The sequence below is a fragment of the Acanthopagrus latus genome, chromosome 17 (assembly GCF_904848185.1).
Source record: "Acanthopagrus latus isolate v.2019 chromosome 17, fAcaLat1.1, whole genome shotgun sequence".
NCBI classification, from domain to species: Eukaryota; Metazoa; Chordata; class Actinopteri; order Spariformes; family Sparidae; genus Acanthopagrus; species Acanthopagrus latus.
In genome coordinates this window covers 11142353-11160536 of record NC_051055.1, presented here as the reverse complement: position 1 = coordinate 11160536, position 18184 = coordinate 11142353, and the positions used below count along the sequence as shown (strand labels likewise).

The 18184-nt window shown below is 42.1% G+C and overlaps 2 protein-coding genes and 1 long non-coding RNA gene across 3 annotated transcripts in view; 2 read left to right on the top strand and 1 right to left on the bottom strand.

Moving 5' to 3' along the window:
• Window positions 1–3844: 3844 nt before the first annotated feature.
• On the bottom strand, window positions 3845–7673 carry LOC119006849. Its single transcript, XR_005070909.1, has 5 exons — window positions 7572–7673; window positions 6437–6575; window positions 5088–5397; window positions 4589–4684; window positions 3845–4045 (listed from the first exon to the last, which is right to left on the bottom strand). It is a non-coding gene; the product is annotated as an uncharacterized LOC119006849 (long non-coding RNA).
• Window positions 5391–10971, top strand: LOC119006848 (eomesodermin-like). The gene is made up of 7 exons (XM_037075997.1): window positions 5391–5571; window positions 6933–7642; window positions 7771–7925; window positions 8272–8393; window positions 8821–8979; window positions 9270–9331; window positions 9631–10971. Exons 2-7 carry the CDS (start codon window positions 7119–7121, stop codon window positions 10415–10417), a joined length of 1809 nt encoding a protein of 602 aa, XP_036931892.1. The 5' UTR covers window positions 5391–5571; window positions 6933–7118; the 3' UTR covers window positions 10418–10971.
• Window positions 10972–12059: 1088 nt separating this feature from the next.
• ankib1b (ankyrin repeat and IBR domain containing 1b) overlaps window positions 12060–18184 on the top strand; it is a 31913-nt gene continuing 25788 nt past the window's right edge. Inside the window, exons 1-4 of the mRNA XM_037073363.1 lie at window positions 12060–12293; window positions 14804–15088; window positions 16178–16478; window positions 17738–17920. Of these exons, the coding sequence (XP_036929258.1) occupies window positions 14901–15088; window positions 16178–16478; window positions 17738–17920 (672 nt within the window). The 5' untranslated portion in view covers window positions 12060–12293; window positions 14804–14900. The remainder of the gene's footprint in view (window positions 12294–14803; window positions 15089–16177; window positions 16479–17737; window positions 17921–18184) is intronic.

The window sequence follows — 18184 nt, the reverse complement described above, 5'->3', positions numbered from 1 at the left end:
CCAAGTGATTGTTTTGTGGATATGAGCTACAGGAACTACAGCCTGTGCTCATGCAAATCAAGTAGAGGTTCATTTAGGAGTCAAAGGAATTCTTATTTTCCATTTTGTTTTGTAACTTAACCCACGCACATGTTCACAGCTCTTCACGGGTGTGTGTTCGTTGCCCTTCTCCCTTGTTATATGCCCTTAAACGTATCACTTTACTCTGAGGGTCCTCTTGGTTTTTATCGACGCATCGGCTCAGTACTGTGACCTGAGATGGATTTGTGAGTTTGGGGACAGTGGCAGATTGGTGGGCAGGAATTCTTAACAGTACAGATTGGGTGATAACGACTAAGTGCTCTGAGTTGGCCCTGATTGGCCCAAGACTTCTATAACTTCCCCTTCACATCCGTGATTTTGGGAGTCATGGGTCTTGGCTGAGGAGGGCTTCTGGGAAGATGAATCTCTCGTGTGAAGTTGTGATCAGGGTGAACTGCTGAGGGCAGGCGCACACACTTGGTCATCAGTCAAATGGTACGCTCTCTAGTCGTGAAGACAGAGAGTAAAAAAAAAAAAAACAAGAAAGAAGAGTTGTATTTTTGGTTTGAATACATTTCAAAGACAGCATGATTGCATCAACCTGTCCTTGGCCTGCATTGAGTGCCAGCATAAGAGCTTCAACAGTATTACTGTGAAGTTGTTACAACTGTTGCTCCACCAGTGACTCAGTGTAGATGATACTCCAGGATGCCAATGTGGGTCCCGTACTATATCAAATTTGATGATCCATAGCAAAAAAGAATGTCAAAACAACTCACAAATACCTACAATTTTCCTTTAAGTGTTTTATTTTTCAGCATGTCATTGGCCAAACCTCACTTTAAAGAGACGCCCCTAATCTCAACGGGACTAATTGGTTGATGGGGGTTGAATAAATAGGACTTCCTCCTCCTTGTATATTTGTAAAGAGATATTCAGAGAGATAGCCTTCTTGTATAAAGTCATGCAAACAGGATCTCATTAGCAAATGCAAATGAGAAAACACCAAATCTTCACGGAGAGGCAGAAGTGTATCTCCATGGGATAGCTGGAACATGACAGCTCACCAACCGCCCCCACGCTGAGCACCAAATGTGATGGTCCGCTCCTGCTGCTACTCTTAACAGGATGTAGGACCAAACCATAAATGTAAGCGTGGGGGGGGGGACAAGGAAGTGGGTCACAAGAGGCCTTTACCTTCTGCCGTTTAAAAAAGAAAAAGCTCACTGGTGACTTTAAGTCTGTGGAATAAGGATCCCAGTGGTACTTGTCATATCAGCTATGTTTTCAAATGATACTGCACATTACCGTTTCCATTTTTGGCTCATATATAAACTTCATTACATATCGCTACACTAGATTCTGCATCGTCTACTGTCCCTACCAGTCTCCAGCGTTAAAAAACTATTCTAATTCTAATGTTGTCAATCGCAAAACTCTCACAAGAAAAGTTTAGTTTTGATCTGGCAAGAAAACCTTTGCCGAAAATGAAATCTGCTCTTTATGCACTGGTAACTAATTAACAAAAGGAAGTAAAAGATGAGTTGTAAGAATTTTAATCAAGAGCGGTCAAATCGTGTCAGAAAAGGGGGCCGATGTGTCGCTGGTTGCCCGCGTGACCTGTGGACGCAGCTCATTGGCCATGAGGGGCAGAAACGTGAGATCCCATTCAATTAAAGGCTACTAATTGTTAATTAATTAGGTTTGTATGGCTGTACATTGTTGAGAGGGCATTTCCCAGGATGCAAGAAAGGCGAACCCTCACAGCCAATCGGGAGTCCGGTTCTGAGCGCGTGTCTGTCGTGACATCACAAGCTGCGGCGGGCAGAGTTCCTGGCATGGCGTCAGACCAACAGACCTTCTGCTGCCAGCGGGGCGGCAGTGGCCTAGGGCAGGGCGGCGATGGCCAGGTCACCAGCTTTTCCTCCTGCCTGGCATGAGCGCGGCGGGAGGGGTGGCCGGCAGGATGGCAAGATGTCAGAAACAGCCCTTTAGACGTGTCAAAAAGCAGGCACAGCTAGGGGAAGCTGCTCATCGAGCGTGATAGAGTGAGGAGAGAGGCCATTATACAGACCGGCTGCCCAATAAACACATGAGAACCACACAGCATTATGCGATGGAGGAGCTTTCCTCTCTCCTTGTTTTTGGTAATGAGACAAGCCAGCTTATGAAAGAAAATGCATGTTTTCGTCACCACTGAGAGCGACGGCATATAATCAGTGAGGCAATGACTGCTTGAACCAAATAGCACTGGAAATGCTGGAAAGTCTGATTTAAAGATCCCTTCCAGACATGTTTAAATATGCGTTCAAATGCTCTGCTGTGAATGAGTTGTACCTGATATGTTTTTGTTTTTTTAAATTACACCCTGTTAAGATATCTTAAATGCACATTTTATAATGTCTGCTGCTAGGGGTCACTCAGTCAAGACAATTAAAACAGAAGAAGTAGATTTAATGATGTCATGGCGTAATGTGGGATCATGGGAGTCGGTGTCCTCATTGTTAAACAACCACCAATGCAACTGGAAATCTATCTGACATTACTCAGGCAGCACGGGGTTATGTATTGAAGATTTATTGATGTGTGGGCTTCTTTCATCTCTCTCTGGTGCACCACCTGAGCAATAGGTGACCAAATTAAATGCACAAGTTCCCCTGAGTAAAAGTATGGAAACATTTGTGGCAAGTATACAACATAACAAAAAATATGACAAAGGTCTTGTTGTTTTTATACATATCAATGCCAAAATGTTACGTATACTGTCTTTAAATCACATGTATTCTGTCCTCCTCATAGAAAATCTATGAATCTATGAACACATATATTGTTTTATTCACATATTTGTTACAACCTAGACATTAAACAAAGGACTAGTTGTTCTTAGACATACTGATGCAACATTTTTACATATTATATCTTTACATTACATCTCATACAATTGCATCTCTCTCACTGAACAACTGTGAATGTTTTATTACACAGATATGGTTCATTACAGAGGTTGGACTACCAGACACAACATGTCTCCTGAATGACAGAATCTTTCTCAGTGCGTGCACTGGCAGGTTATAGGCCCTCGTGTTGTACTCGTGTGAAGTTGCATGCTTGCCCCTGATTGCCTCTACCAACTTGTGATGAAGAGATCGTGCCAGTAATGCTAGTAAATTTGAGTGATAAACAAAAAAATTCAAGGTGAGCAGAGGGAAACTTTCCCTCCTTCTGCCCGTGCATCATTCTGCACAGTGACAGCCTAACATCCACGAGGCGCCACTTAAAAGCAAAATGCATTTCTGAGTGGAAGGGGGACTTAAAGATATTTCGAAAAGGAGAATGTGAATGCAGCAAATCTTGCACAGCGCCTGACGTGTGAGCGAGTGTGCGAGCCCCTGCGCCGCCGGGGCAAACAGAAGCTTATATAGACACTTTTAGAGGCTCCACCAGTTCACACTTCTGACTCACTGGTTTTACCATGAAAAGCACGTGACCATATGTGTTTGTGTGTCAGAATGGAAGTTCGCTAAAAAAAGAAAGAGAAAGTTAGATGAGGGAGGGGGGGTATAGAGTTTAGCGTGCTTGATACTTGAAAGCGAGTCTTTTGTTATATCCTCTTGTACTCACATGCAGAGGCAGAAGACTCACTGATAAAAGAATAGCGGTGCAAACAAACAAATGAAAAAATTGTCTTCAGTATAATGTGGAAAGAAAAAACACTTGGAATCAAGAGTAAAAATGTTAGGAGCACCGAAACCTCGTGTGCACACACAGCTCTGCAACCCATTACTCTACATTCATGACTTCCTGAGACGATCAAACAACTCAATCAGTTTATCTGCGCAATCAGCAGAGGTGTATTAGCTTTAGACTGTTTGCCCATTCAAACAGTTTACCCAAACAGTTGATTTGTCCTGTTTGATGTGCAGCGTGTTTATTTGAGAGGTGGCGGCCCTGCTCCATTAATCCTGTCACTGTCTTTGTCATGCAAACCGGTCTGCAGCAGCAAGTAGATGAGTGTCGTCTGGCCCTGGAGGAGAAGAAGAAGAAGAAGAAGAAGAAGAAGAAGAAGGTCTTTAAGCTGTTGAGAGGCAGCCCATCAACACAGGTAATGCAGCACAGTTAAAATCTGAATCGGCTCGGCTTTGAACTGTGGAGGGAGAAAGACTGAAAGAGGAAACGGGCTGAAATGGGCCCTTTTAAGAGTCAAAATCATCTGTGGATTCTTTGTAGTTTTGTGGCCAACGTACATGCATATTGAGTCAACTGGGGTGCAACATTCGTCACCCTTGAAGAAGAAAGTCAAGTAATATAACAGTTTGGATGTCATTTCAAGAGCTAACTTCTTGATTTATGTAGGCATCATATATGTTATGTGAATGAATGTCTCTGAAGTGTCAGTGATGATGAAGACACATCTGTTTGCTTTTGCCCACTTCAGCCAGCTATGGCGAATTGGCAGAGCAGGCAGCGTAACCATCTTTTAACGGCAGTCCCTTTTCATGCCTTGGCTTCTCACTCTCGACAAGCCATTAGCACGGATATGGGAGATTCATATTGATTGTATAGCTACCTGCGCTAGTCAATGACCGGGACTACAAAGACAGGGATGCAGCCCAGATTCAGTGGCGACAGGTTCCATCCGCAGGGCCATTGTGGCAAAACTGACCTGAAAATTAAAGAATTGTGTTTATTATTTTTTTATTTCTGCGTCTTATTGTCGGCGAGGTACATTTACTCCACCAAGCTCTTATTCCACTGTCTGCCACATTTTGTACAACATGTTATTGTGGGTAAAGGATCACAATGAGTCTCCATCTCTCTGAGTTATTAGGGTTCATCTTGAGACTGAAATTAGCAGCAACTTTTTATGTGGTTGATTTGATGGATTTTGGAAGATGACTTTGTGCTGAGAGATTTTTCTTTTTTTCTTTTTTCTTTCTTTTTTTTTTTTTTTTTCTCTTTTTAAAGTAGGCAGGCAAACCCCAGATCTGCACCACAGGGACGACTTGATATCTAACAATATATAAGGGCACCATCAGATCTGCACTATTGACCCCCCACAGACGCACCTGGATGGGACTGTGACTCTGCTGATGTCTCTGAGAGGTTGATGAGATGCAAACGACTCACAGATGGATCTTTGGGGGGGTGGGCAGCCCCTCTCCCGCACACCTTGGCCGTGATGCCGAGGATCCCCCGCCCCTCCCCTGGAGATCAGTGGAGGATCTGATAATAGGCTGCTATCTGTGCGTCACGGCCACAAGGAGAGAGCAGCGGTGGAAGCGGGAGTGCGCTTCTACACCGCGATCGGTCCGCCTCCACATGGCTCAGGCTTCTTCTTCTTCTTCTTCTTCGTCTACTTCTTCTTCTTCGTCCCTCCTGAACCCAAAACACAACATGATGTCATGTGCTGGTGCAGGCTCATCCTCGCAGCTCACTCCGCGCGCTGATGTTGTCTGAGATAGTTTTCATTTAGTTGAATTATAATTTTTTTTCCCCCTTCTTCTTTCTTGAACTTGTTTTGCAAACGGAGGCATCAGGGAGAATCGCTTGGTGAGTTGATATTTTAAATGTAAACCTTTTTATTTATTTATTTATTTTTACAGTATCAGATAAAAAAAAAATGTTTTGTTTAATTTCCCACTAAAACTAAACATTACTCGGCACAAATTCAACAAAAAACAAAACAAAACAAAACACTGCATTAATTATTTCAGTCAAATGAAAAACGAGAAATCATTGTGTCGGTACACAGATTTAAATGTCTCTCTCTTTAGATATGTTTTTTGTCAATGTAGAACCGATTAGATGTGTTTGTCTTTTTTTTTCCTTTTTTTTTTTTTTTTTTTTTTTAAATCGGACTGTCTGATCCAAGAAACATCACAGGTTTCTTCAAACGGAAAAATAATTGGCTATTTCCCTTTTTCGCGTCCGGGATCCCGTTGGGACCCGGAGCCGCATCACAATTGAACGAATGCAAATTCATTATCTCTGAATAATAATATCGGATTAACGGCCACGAGAAAATTACTTAGAAAGTAAGTACATTTGTTCAGTTTTCATTCAGATTCTTCCTGATGTATTTGTAAACGATGAATGCATTGTTAAACTTATTTTTAGCATTTTGGGGGATTTTTTTTATGGGGGGAGGGTGAAGATGGGGTTGCCTCCTTGCAAAATATGTAAAGCAAAATAACGCAGTTTGTTTTCACCGAAAACGCTGCGGTTTACCTTCGATTGTTGCAAAAGACGAAATTAAGAGTCGTGGGTGAGCTTTCATTTTAGTTTGACACCGCGAAACTATCCCCCGTAAATCAGTGCCTTGCTTCAAGTTTGTCATATGATTTACAAGAAATTGCAGGCGATTCCTCCTCTAATACCACCACAGTGCTCCACCTGAGGTCAGCACTTCACTTACTTTTTTGTTTTGATCATCGGCAGTGACTGGGCCAGAGATCCATTCAGGTGAAATTATAAATCCCACACTGTTATTTCTGACATCACGCCGCCTCATTTTCTGAGGCTGAATTAAGTGGAATGATTCCCCCTCGGCTGATCTGAAACAGAGAAAAATGAATAAAAGAGAAAGAGAAAGGGACGCTTGTCGAAGATGACTTGTTAAGTTACAGTAAAGCCCACTTTTTTTTCTTTTCTTTTTTTCTTAAACACCACAATGACTGAGATGTAGCAGTTCAGGTTTGATAAGCGTCAACGCCACACCTTGATACGCCTACAAAGATTTTCGGCTTTGATATGACAGACACTTTCCACCAGCATCTCAGTGCGTCTTCGTTTACGCACAAGTTGCCGGCTCGCCTCCTGCGTCAGGCCTTTCAGGTGCTGGGGACTCTGGTAGATATATGGTCCAGGCTGCCCTTATTAACCATAATCTTTCCTTTTTTTCTTCCTCTCAGTAATTCAGACCGCAGTGGTTGCTGGAAGAAGAAGTTTTTTTTGTTTTGTTTTTCATCAGATATAAAATCTCCTTTGGTGACTCCTGAGGGGAAGGGGAGAGAAAGAAAAAAAGCAGTCTCAACTGCTGGATCAAAGAAAGTGATCAATTTCTGTAACGAGACTGAGTAAGGACGAGAAGAGCAGTCATGCTGGGCGGTGAGGGAGAAAGCAACACCTTCTCCTCTACGAAAGAAGCAGCAGACGATAGGTGCAAGTCTCCGGCTGTGGATGGGGACGACCCGGCGGCAGGCAGCAGGTACGCAGAGCACGGGATGGGTGCTGACCGGTACTACATCCCCCCCACGGTCAGCAAGCAGAGCCCAGAGACAGCGAGCCCCTGCTCCTTCATCCCTTATAACCCCGGTGGGGCGGTGTACACCCCGGCCGGCGCCGGCAGGTACCCCTCATCTCTCCACCTGAGCTCCGTGCTGCCTCCCGCGGGATTCTCCCCCTCCGCCGCCGGCCGCAGTCACTTCAGCTCGGCGTACCAGCTGGGCCAGAGCCCCGGCTGCATCTACCCGCCCTACACCGGCTCTGGGTCGGCGCTCGGGAACATCTCCCTCCCCACCGGCGGCCCGGGGATGAGGGCCCAGGTCTACCTCTGCAACCGGCCGCTGTGGCTCAAGTTCCACCGGCACCAGACCGAGATGATCATCACCAAGCAGGGCAGGTGAGAAGACACGACTTATTTTCATTTCCGTTGCTCTGTAATAAAATCTCGTTCATATTCCAGTGTTTTGTTTTGTTTTGTTTTGTTTTTTTTCTCTATGTGATTTTTTTTTGTACGTGTGCCCGCAGACGGATGTTCCCCTTCCTCAGCTTTAACATCGCCGGTCTCAACCTGACGGCGCACTACAACGTGTTTGTGGAGGTGGTGCTGGCCGATCCAAACCACTGGAGATTTCAAGGAGGCAAGTGGGTCACCTGCGGGAAGGCGGACAACAGCAGCCAAGGTACTGAAACTATAAGCCACCCGTGTACATTTTTTTTTCTTAACATTTGTTTTTCTCCATGATTTAAATTAAGTGTCAATTGAAGAAACATCGAAACCTGAACTGAATAACTGATGGGAAATAGTATGATTAACTAAACGTCAGTTTTTATTTTTTATTATTATTATTTTTTTAATTGAGATGATGAATGTGTTCAATACAAAATATTTGCACGCGTATTCCTTTTCGAAATATATGAAGTCAAATATAAAGTGTGAAATTTGAAACGCCCCTTTTATTCCCCATCCTAAAATGTTTTGTTTATCGTTTTAAAATGTTTTTTTTTTTCTTTAATTATTTATTTCAGGAAATAAAGTGTACATCCACCCGGAGTCTCCGAACACGGGGGCCCACTGGATGAGACAAGAGATCTCCTTCAGCAAATTGAAACTCACCAACAACAAAGGCACCAGCCACAGTACTTCACAGGTGGGCCACACTCATACATGTAACCTCACCATGAATTGTTTATAAAGAGCTTTTAATAATCAGTACCAAAATAAAAAATAGCCTCTCATGGATTTTTATTTATTTATTATTATTTTTATTTTTTTTTTGCGAATGCGTAAAAGTGCAATAACACGATTTGGAGGTAATTGTCTTTCTTTCTTTTCATGTTTTTCTAAATTATTTTTGGGTTTGAAATTCAATTAATGCTCACATGATGCTCTTATCGTCATCGCTTATTCAAACGAACGCTTGAATAAGCTAAAGTGAAATTGAAGACACTACTGATTAAGCTAAAGGCCAAACCACTGGCAGAAATGTAACCAATTTGCACAAATTGCACAAGCTAAAATTAAAATCACTATATATATTTAATATATTTAACTAATGGGTGATTTCTTTGGTGCAGATGGTTGTCCTGCAGTCGCTGCACAAGTACCAGCCGAGGCTGCACATCGTGGAGGTGACGGAGGATGGGGTGGAGGACATTGGCAATGACCTAAAGACTCAGAGCTTTAACTTTCCAGAGACCCAGTTCATAGCTGTCACTGCCTACCAGAACACTGATGTAAGCACTGTGCCACCATATGGTTTGAATCCACAGGCCTCTATATATTATCATGTACTCAGACAAATATCTCTTTTTTATGCAGTATTTAGATTTGCATGTTATCTCATTTTGATTCCATTTGGATTTTCCATCCATTTAAATGCATTCAACAGAACTGAACAGTCATTTTCAATGGTCTATTAACTTAAACATGCATGTGGTTAATAGTTGTGTAACTGCATGGTGCTTCTATTCATTTGTTCTATCTGCATCTTCACAAAGCATCCCTCCATTTTTCTGTGTTTCAGATCACGCAGCTGAAAATCGACCACAACCCTTTTGCCAAAGGCTTCAGAGACAATTATGATTCGTGAGTATTCTGTTTCATTGTCCTGCATTGCTCCCCTCGTTTTACATTCAGCCTGAATAACAAGTGAGGAATAATTACATTATAAGCATCGATTGCATCAGCAGTCATACTATGTTGCGATGATCTTTCTTAATTTACCAAAGTAAGAAAGCCTTGTGTGTGTGTGTGTGTGTGTGTGTGTGTGTGTGTGTGTGTGCATACTCATTCTGAAAGACATTTTCACACACCTTTTTTTTTTTTGTCATTGACCTTCCTTGACCTCAGGTTCACAAGTACATGTATTTTTATATTTATTCCAGGATGTACACAGCTCCAGAGCATGACCGCCTCACCCCGTCTCCCACCGACTCTCCCCGGACCCACCAGATCGTCCCCAGCGCCCGCTACACCATGCAGCCCCTCTTCCAGGACCAATTTGTCAACAACCTCCCCCAGAATCGCTTCTACAACAGCGAGCGAGCAGTGCCGCAGACTAACAGCCTCCTCTCACCTCAGGCAGAAGACGGAGCTTCACAGAGGTGGTTTGTCACCTCCATGCAGCAAGGGGGAAACGGCACTAGCACCAGCAACAAGCTCGATCTCACACCCTATGAGGGGGACTACTCGAGCTCCCTGCTGCCTTATGGCATCAAATCCCTTTCGATGCAAACATCTCATGCTCTCAGCTACTACCCAGACTCTCCTTTCACCACCATGTCTGCAGGGTGGGGGTCCAGAGCAGCGTATCAGAGAAAGGTTACCCCCAGCTTGCCTTGGTCTCCCAGGCCCAGTCCCACTGCTGGTTTCCCAGAAAACTCAAACAAAGTCAAACCACAGATAGAAGAGGAGGTGAACGGCGGCGGAGGCCTGATCTCCTCCTGGACAGAGGCCCAGCCATCAGCCCTGTCTCTAGAGAAGGCTGATTCTTATTCCACGGCCTGCAAACGAAGGCGCTTGTCTCTTAACGGTCCCAGCACAGAGGACTCACCTGCTGACATCAAATGTGAGGACTTGGCCTCGGCTGCCACCAACGGTAGCCCATATAGCAAAGAAGCCCCCTCATCCAAAGGCATGGCAGCTTACTATTCCTTTTACACAAACCACTGAATGTGTTCTCTCGCCACTGTTTTGTAACTCATTTTGACCCTTTGGTTGTTTTCATCTACAACTGTGAACGAGACATATTATTTAGCTTTTTGTTATTGTGTGCACACCCAGAATTTGTCTTGGTGGTGATAAATGTTCTCCCTCCTTTGTTTTTGTTTTTTTTTTTGTTGCTGACACAGGACACTTCAAGGACACATTAAAATAATGACATCAAGTCATGGGGCATGTGACACACAATACGCATTATCAGCCTGAGACTTTGACTTATTCCATCTGATGGACTATTTATTGTTTGAACACCCCGTTTATGTATCTCTGTATTTTGAATTTTGAAAGTGCCAAAGCATTTGTTTAAATTGCCCCATTTCTTTGAACAGCTCTATGTATGTGTCAAGTGCATACATTGCTGTACAGCCTCCACACTGAGGTTATGTGTTTACAGATTATTTATTGTTGATATTACATTCGTGCACTCATAAATGCGTGATCATTTGCTGTAAATACCTTCATGGCGATGTTCAGATATTTGATAATAAAAGGCATTATGTGTTCTATTTAGTATCTGGGTGGTTGTTTCAAGGAAAGACTCTTTCGTCCATGTTTAGATACCTTATACATGACAGGCTAAGTTTCATATGAGCATTTTTGATTTGTGAATCAACCTGTTAAAGATTGTGTGTGAATACTCACAACGTTCAGAGCTTACATACATCAGAACCACATCATGCACAGGATGGGGTGTTGAGCCACAAATCCAGCTGACCCACAATCTGCACTGTACAACACATGCAAAATGAAAATCGATTAAAGTCAGATCAGGAATCGATTGTTCAAGCGATAAAAAAAAAAAGCACAACTTCACGTCCGGAGAAAAGCATTATTTGTTTTGTGGACTCTGTCGCACTCTAGTGGCGTCTTATTGTACTCACAGCTTCCAGACCAGTCACTACAGAAGCCTGTTGAGTTGAGATGGAGATCGAGTGCATATAACACTGAGCTAAATCTCTTTCATTCAACAGTTGGATCCTAACAGTCTCAAATCCAAATAAGTTTCTGTCATTACTAACTTAACTTACATTCTGTCTACTCTCACCAACTTACTGACCACTTACTTTCCTCGTCAATCAATCCGTTGATTGATCAATTGATTATTCGTTTGGTCAGAAAATGGTGAAACATGTTGATCTGTGTTTCCCAGTGCTCACGATGCTGTCTCATGTGTCGTTTTGTCCACAATCCAATGGCACTGAGTTTACGTTAACAGAAGAAGTAAATTAATAATACATTTTCACATTTAAAAGCTGGAATAAGTAAACGCTGATTTAAAACTAAACTCCTAATATATCAGAATATTTGACAACTAATCGATTAATCGATCGATTATTGCGGCTCTAGATGGTATTTCCTTCATACTATCATATTGCACCATAGATAAACACAAATCAGATGCTGCGTCGGGGAAAGATTAGTGAAAGACAAAAAAACACAAATTATGCACTTAGTTGGCCAGTGCACGTCTTCAGTCCAGAAATATGACAACGTTAAAGCTTAACAACTGACGTGTGTGTGTGTTAGTATTAAGTTCAGCACGCACGCACGCACGCACACACACCGTCTATACTACCCCAAACAATAAGCCACGTTCTTCTCAGCCAGTTTGGTGGGTTGTGCTGAAACCTGGCAACCCGGCCATGTAGCAGTCAGCGGAGAGTCAGCGGAGAGTTGACATGAACAACATCACTGCTCCGCGCTGAGCGCACAGTATTAATGGACCGCCTCACCTAACAAGGAAAAAAAAAGCCTCGGTTTATTGCGCTGACGAGTTGGCAAGTGAATTTACAAGAGCGGCTCTTCAACAGCGAGATGTGCCATCTGTGTAAGTCTGAGTACTTGTTACTCATTGTTTACTGTGAGTTTATCAACTGTGCTAGCTAAGTTGGCTAGCAGCGCTGCTCGCTTGCTAGCTGACCCGCTAGCGTATGCACTGACGTCTAACCAACGCAGATGGTAGCGTCATGATGTTTTTATGTTTTTGAATAACACAGCTAGCAAGCAGGGTTGTGTATTGTGCTCAACACAGACCCTGCCGTTAATGGTGTGCAGCTCGCGTTATCTAAGGTCAGTTGGCTGCTGAATGTTTTCATGAAGCAGAAATGTAACAAAGCCTTGTCGCGGACTGGTTATTAACACAGCCCAGTGCAGTCGGCTTGAGCTAGCGAGGACGGTAAACAGCACACAGCATGGGGAAAGGCCTGCATGGAGGAGTTTGGTGACAAGTGGCAAGCTACGGATACAAACTGTTAACATGTTTATATCCTTAGCTGATCCTGGCAGACAGCTAGGTTATAGTTAGATGTTTTTGGCGCAGTCGTAGACAAGTGTCGTTAACTATTGTCAGGTAGGTTAATAAGTTATACATTTATAGCGTAATAACTATGTGTTACCAGCTATGAGGTTATATAATCCAAGATAAGGTGTTTGCAAGTGTTCAGAAAGGTGGGACACGGTCTGCCTTTCCCCCTTGACTGTGTAGTTTTGAAGCTGTCGCATGGCACATGCCTGACACAGATTTAGTGATGCAGTCAAACTGTCAAAGGTGTGTGTGTGTATGGCTCCTATTGCTATAGTAGGTGGTTTATGTTATATTCTAATATTGGCAATAGTTTAACAGTTTTGATTCACATATATGTGTACTATTTATGTTGGCTGAATATTGAACAAATGACAAATGATCCATGTAAACTGACTTGTTACAAGTTGTTACAGGAATCTTTGTCCCACTCCACTCCGGTCCAGCCTCTGTTCCACTCACCTCCAGCCCATGATGGAGGGCTTCTCTCATCGATCTCCCTAAACAGTTGAACATGATAGTGTTATTATGGTCATATTTTTAATTCAATGAATATCTGTTTCTATACTCGATTTTCAGCATGTGAGCACCTCATAGCTTTATTCCACTTTGTTATTAAACAGTTTCAGCAGAAACTGAACATTACAACCTCTTAAAGGAGAGTTATGTCATGGCTGTCATATTAGACTGCAATCATATGCCAATTATACTGGCAACTGAATGTGTTAAGATTAGGGTTAGCAACAATAATGAAGGCAATTAATGATAATTACTTTAATTATTAATCGTCTAGACTATAAAATGTCAAGAGATTAGGAAAAATGCTCATTAATGCTTGAAAATTATCTGATCAGTCGATTATCAAGTAATTGGCAATGAATTTTCTTTCAGTCGACTAACTGATAACTGATGATGAAACATCTAGTTGTTGCAGCTCTACTGTTTACATTCATGTATGCATGTCTGTGTTTATTTATTTTATCCTCGGCTACTTATTCTGTACATGTTGTTTGGTTATGAGGATAACACTTTTTCCTTGAAAAGAAAAAGTACTTGGTATTCCTTCCTTTTACATTCCTATTAGGCACACAAATGATGATGCTTATGTAGTTTTAGATTACTGATATTGTGTAAAGATTAGATGAGTGAGTCAGATCCATCCACAGTTTTAACTCTGCTCATGTAATCTGCAAAAAAAATCAGTTGTCCTGCAAATGGTATTTTGAAACATTTGATGACCCATTACATTTTCATACTAAGGGCAGTTGGGCATCTGGTACGTACCTGAAAGGTGTTCAGGAAGCATTGTTTTTCTTTCTATTATAGACATACAGTAACTTGCCTACACCAAGGCATCACTTTGCAAAGGATTTGCAGGTTGGAGAAAATGAATCATGAATACGTTTTATGATCATGAAGTAGGAGACCATCCTGTGTTCTGGTGGTTTGTGCTTTAGCTGACCAAAAATACATAAAGCATCATATTGCACAAACAGTCATGACCATATGGTGCTCTGGTGGAAGCGAAATGCTGACGCTCTGCATGTTGCTCTTGAGTTGACGATGCCTCGCTTCACAATGGCTCCTGGCCTCAGTGGGATGGTCAGCATTGGCAAGGAGAGGCGGAAGCTCCTGGTGATGCCAGAGGAAGTCTTGTCCTTCTCACTGTTTGAGCTTTGTTGGCCCTATGTTTAGTTATTCAAAACAAAAAAATAAAAAGAGAAACACAGGGAGGTGGTTTACAATGCAGTGGTGATGCTGACACAGGGGCTTGGAGCAGAGCAGTCTGAGCATCCTTGGAGATACAACTCTCACCCTTGTGATTTAGAGGGAGCGGAAGCAATATATACTCTTGTGACGCAGGGCTGCTTTTTTCTTTGAAGACTTGTGACAATATGTCTGGTTTATTGAGAGAATCAGTTTGAGTTTGTATGACAGACAAGCTCAGTCACCTTTTTTCTTTAGTTATCAAGGTGTCATTGGACTTGGACATTGCCATAAAGGAATTTAACTCCAATTATTCTTATTTTCTTCAGGACATTCAGTATGCCAGCCTGTTGGACTTGAACAGATTGAAGACGAATTAAACGGCTGTGGTGTCAGTCAGAGCTTGAACCTACGTCAGGGGAAGAGATGGGGAACACAGCGACCAAGTTCCGCAAGGCTCTCATCAATGGAGATGAGTTGCTGGCCTGCCATCTGTATGAGAGCAACCAGCAGTTCAAGGAGGCTCTGGATCCCAACGCTACATATGGAGAGTCCTACCAGCACAACACTCCACTGCACTATGCTGCCCGGCATGCCATGACACGCCTACTCAGGTCAGGATGTGGCTCAGATAAAATCAAACAAACAAGGTAGCATGCAGATAGAATGTACTCTTGAGTGTCCGAGTGGCTTATTTTTGGATTGTTTGCCGTTGGTGAGGGAAAAGCAGATATCCAAGGGTTGGTAGATGAGAGACCAATGTGTTGTGTTACAGCTTTTTGATATGCAGCAGCTGATTAATTAATTGGATTATTGTTAATTGATTTCATATGGTCTTATGGTGATAAACATCAAATGTTCTTTGAGCACTTTTCTTATTTCTTTTGAGCACTGTTACCGATCAACTTGTCCTATTTAGTGCTATACTGTTGTATCGTATGAGAAAAATGTTCATGTTTTGTCTCTATACGTCCCATCTGTCTCTCCACATAGCCATCTGTTAGCAGCTCTCAGGAATGCAACATGCTGGGACGGAATAGGAAGGGGCTCCAAGAGCTTCCCATCCCACGAGCTACCAACCTTGCCTGTTTTCATCTTTACTCCTCTCAGGCCCTTTACTCCTCAGGCCCCTAGTTTCTCTGCTAATGCGATGCTTGCTTAATTTTACACTTCTTCCCTGACTTAAAGTAAAATGTCTACTGGGTAATAGCAAAATAAAGTGGAAGCAAGAAAAATTACTGGATAAATGGATGGATGGATGGATTTAATTTTGATGATTATAATTTCCATCTGAAATACTGAGACTCAGATTGATATGTTATTTGGATGTTGATTTAGCTGAGCTGCAATATGCATTTCCACATGGGTTTCGAGTGTGTACCTCTGTATTTAATTTTTCAAACACTGTTAAGTGCAGTATTTAAAATGCATATGTGAGTATTATATTCAAACTCAAACCAGTTATGCATGATAAAAATAAGGGTCATATAGGTTAGGATAGGTCAGCCCTTTTTTTTGTTTGTCAGAAGATAAAATGCTTATTTTATTAACTGTGCTGTGAAAAACACTTTGTTGAACAAAGCTGATATAAAATGTAACTAAAATTTGGTGGCTTTCCCCAGACAGTAGCCAAAACCACTTCTGGACCAATGAGAAATGTTTGAAATCAACTGTTGTTCCTGTCCCTGTCTTTATTATTTTAGGTTTTTTCTCCTAAACAAAGATGGGAATCCTAACAAGCGTAATGTGCACAATGAGACATCTCTGCACCTTCTCTGCATGGGGCCCCAGATCCTGACCTCAGAGGGAGCACTGCAACCCCGGATCTCACGGCCATACGAAGACAGACAGCGTCGAGCGGAATGTCTACAAATCATCCTGGCATGGACCGGAGCAAAGCTGGACCATGGAGAGTATGAGAGTGCTGATGTCAATGCCACTGACAACAAGAAGAACACCTGCCTGCACTATGCTGCAGCTTCAGGAATGAAGACTTGTGTTGAGGTGAGATTCCAAAATTCTGTGGATAGATCTATATGTCTCTCTGTATATTAAATGTAAAAAATCTGAAGTATAACATTTTAGGTATAGATCAAAAGACTCCATAAATGGGAACTGAAACCTCACTAGGACAGGGAGCATTTTGAAGATGAAAGGGCCCAGAGTAACCCTGATGTTAACAAATTATTTAATATCAGCCCTTTCGTACTATAAATATCTCTAGAATAGTGGCTGGTGTGTCCAGCTGTGCCAAAGAACAATTTATGTACATGATCGCATCTATTATATTAATTTGGTCAAACCACCCCCTTGTGAGTTTTAGGAAAATTCTGTGCTGCACAAAACCCATTTATTAATCCCTGGGGTGATACATCACATACAAAAGTCAAAGAGATAAATCTATATCTGCCCTTTGCAAAGAACTGAGTTTAATTTTGAAATGGATTTCGTGTATAACCAAGCTGTGTAATCCCCATGATGAAGGATTTAGTGTACACTATGATCAACCAAAATTATCAACGGGATTCAGCTATGGTTTCATTACCAACTGAAGTTAATCGTATCATGCTTTTAACATGGTTGCAGCTGTGTAATAACATAGTTGTGTAGTAATAACTACAGACTAGTCATGGGTCACAACATACACATTTTGATGGGCATCTTGGCAAGTGTGATCCAATCCCAGGATGGTCTCTATCTTTCCTTTTATTTTAATTTCCCCAGAAAAACAATTTGCACCATGTGAAAACTCAAATGTAAAAGCTGGGATGCAGGTGAGTCTGTTGTGATAGAAAGAAAGAAACTTGACATAGAACTTCAGAAAATACAGCAAAATGCAGAATAGAATATAATAAAATTGGCAAATGTTTCAGAAGCTGAAATTACATATTCATTCTGGAGAGAACAATTCATTCAATTTTCCTAAAGTGGCTCCAGCATTGGTAATTTCAGAATGCACTTATTAAGTTTTTTGTGCTCCACAGTACCACAATATCCGTCAAAAGTGTGCTCTCTCTTTCATGCTTCTTTTAGAAATGCTACAAATATATGTTGAGATGCATAAGTATAATCCATTCATGGGTCCTAAAACTGAGAAACTGTAGATAATAACCGCCATCACAGAATGTATACAAGTAAATGGGATCAGCTTGTCTGCTATAGGTTCATAGCCTTTCCATCGACTGTGATTACCAAGTTAATGCTGTCCCTGCATATAGTGTGTTCTCCAAAGCCAAATTTTCCTCTTGTTTTCACTTGCTCAGTTCCTGGTGCAGAGGGAAGCAGACCTGTTTGCGGAGAATGAAAGCCGCGAGACTCCATGTGACTGTGCAGAGAAGCAGCACCACAAGGAGTTGGCCCTGTGCCTGGAGTCGCAGATGGTCTTCTCTCTTGCCCCTGAGGCAGAGGGTATAGAGGCAGAGTACGCAGCCCTCGACCGAAGAGAGGTACAGAATAACATACCGAGAAGCAGAGGGTATACAGCTTGTTCAGTTTGTCACCCTCAACTGGTGTTACTTAGAACAAAGTCCTACATAATCTCTACCGTACTGTTGAATAATCAAATTATTCCTTTAACATTTTTGGTCAGTGTTGTTGTCATAAAAATCATCAATCATCATAAAATACTATTTGTATTATTATTGCAATTAACGCCTGCTCTGTCAGTGGTGTAATAAACCCCAATGCTTTCAGGTAGATTGGTCATAAAC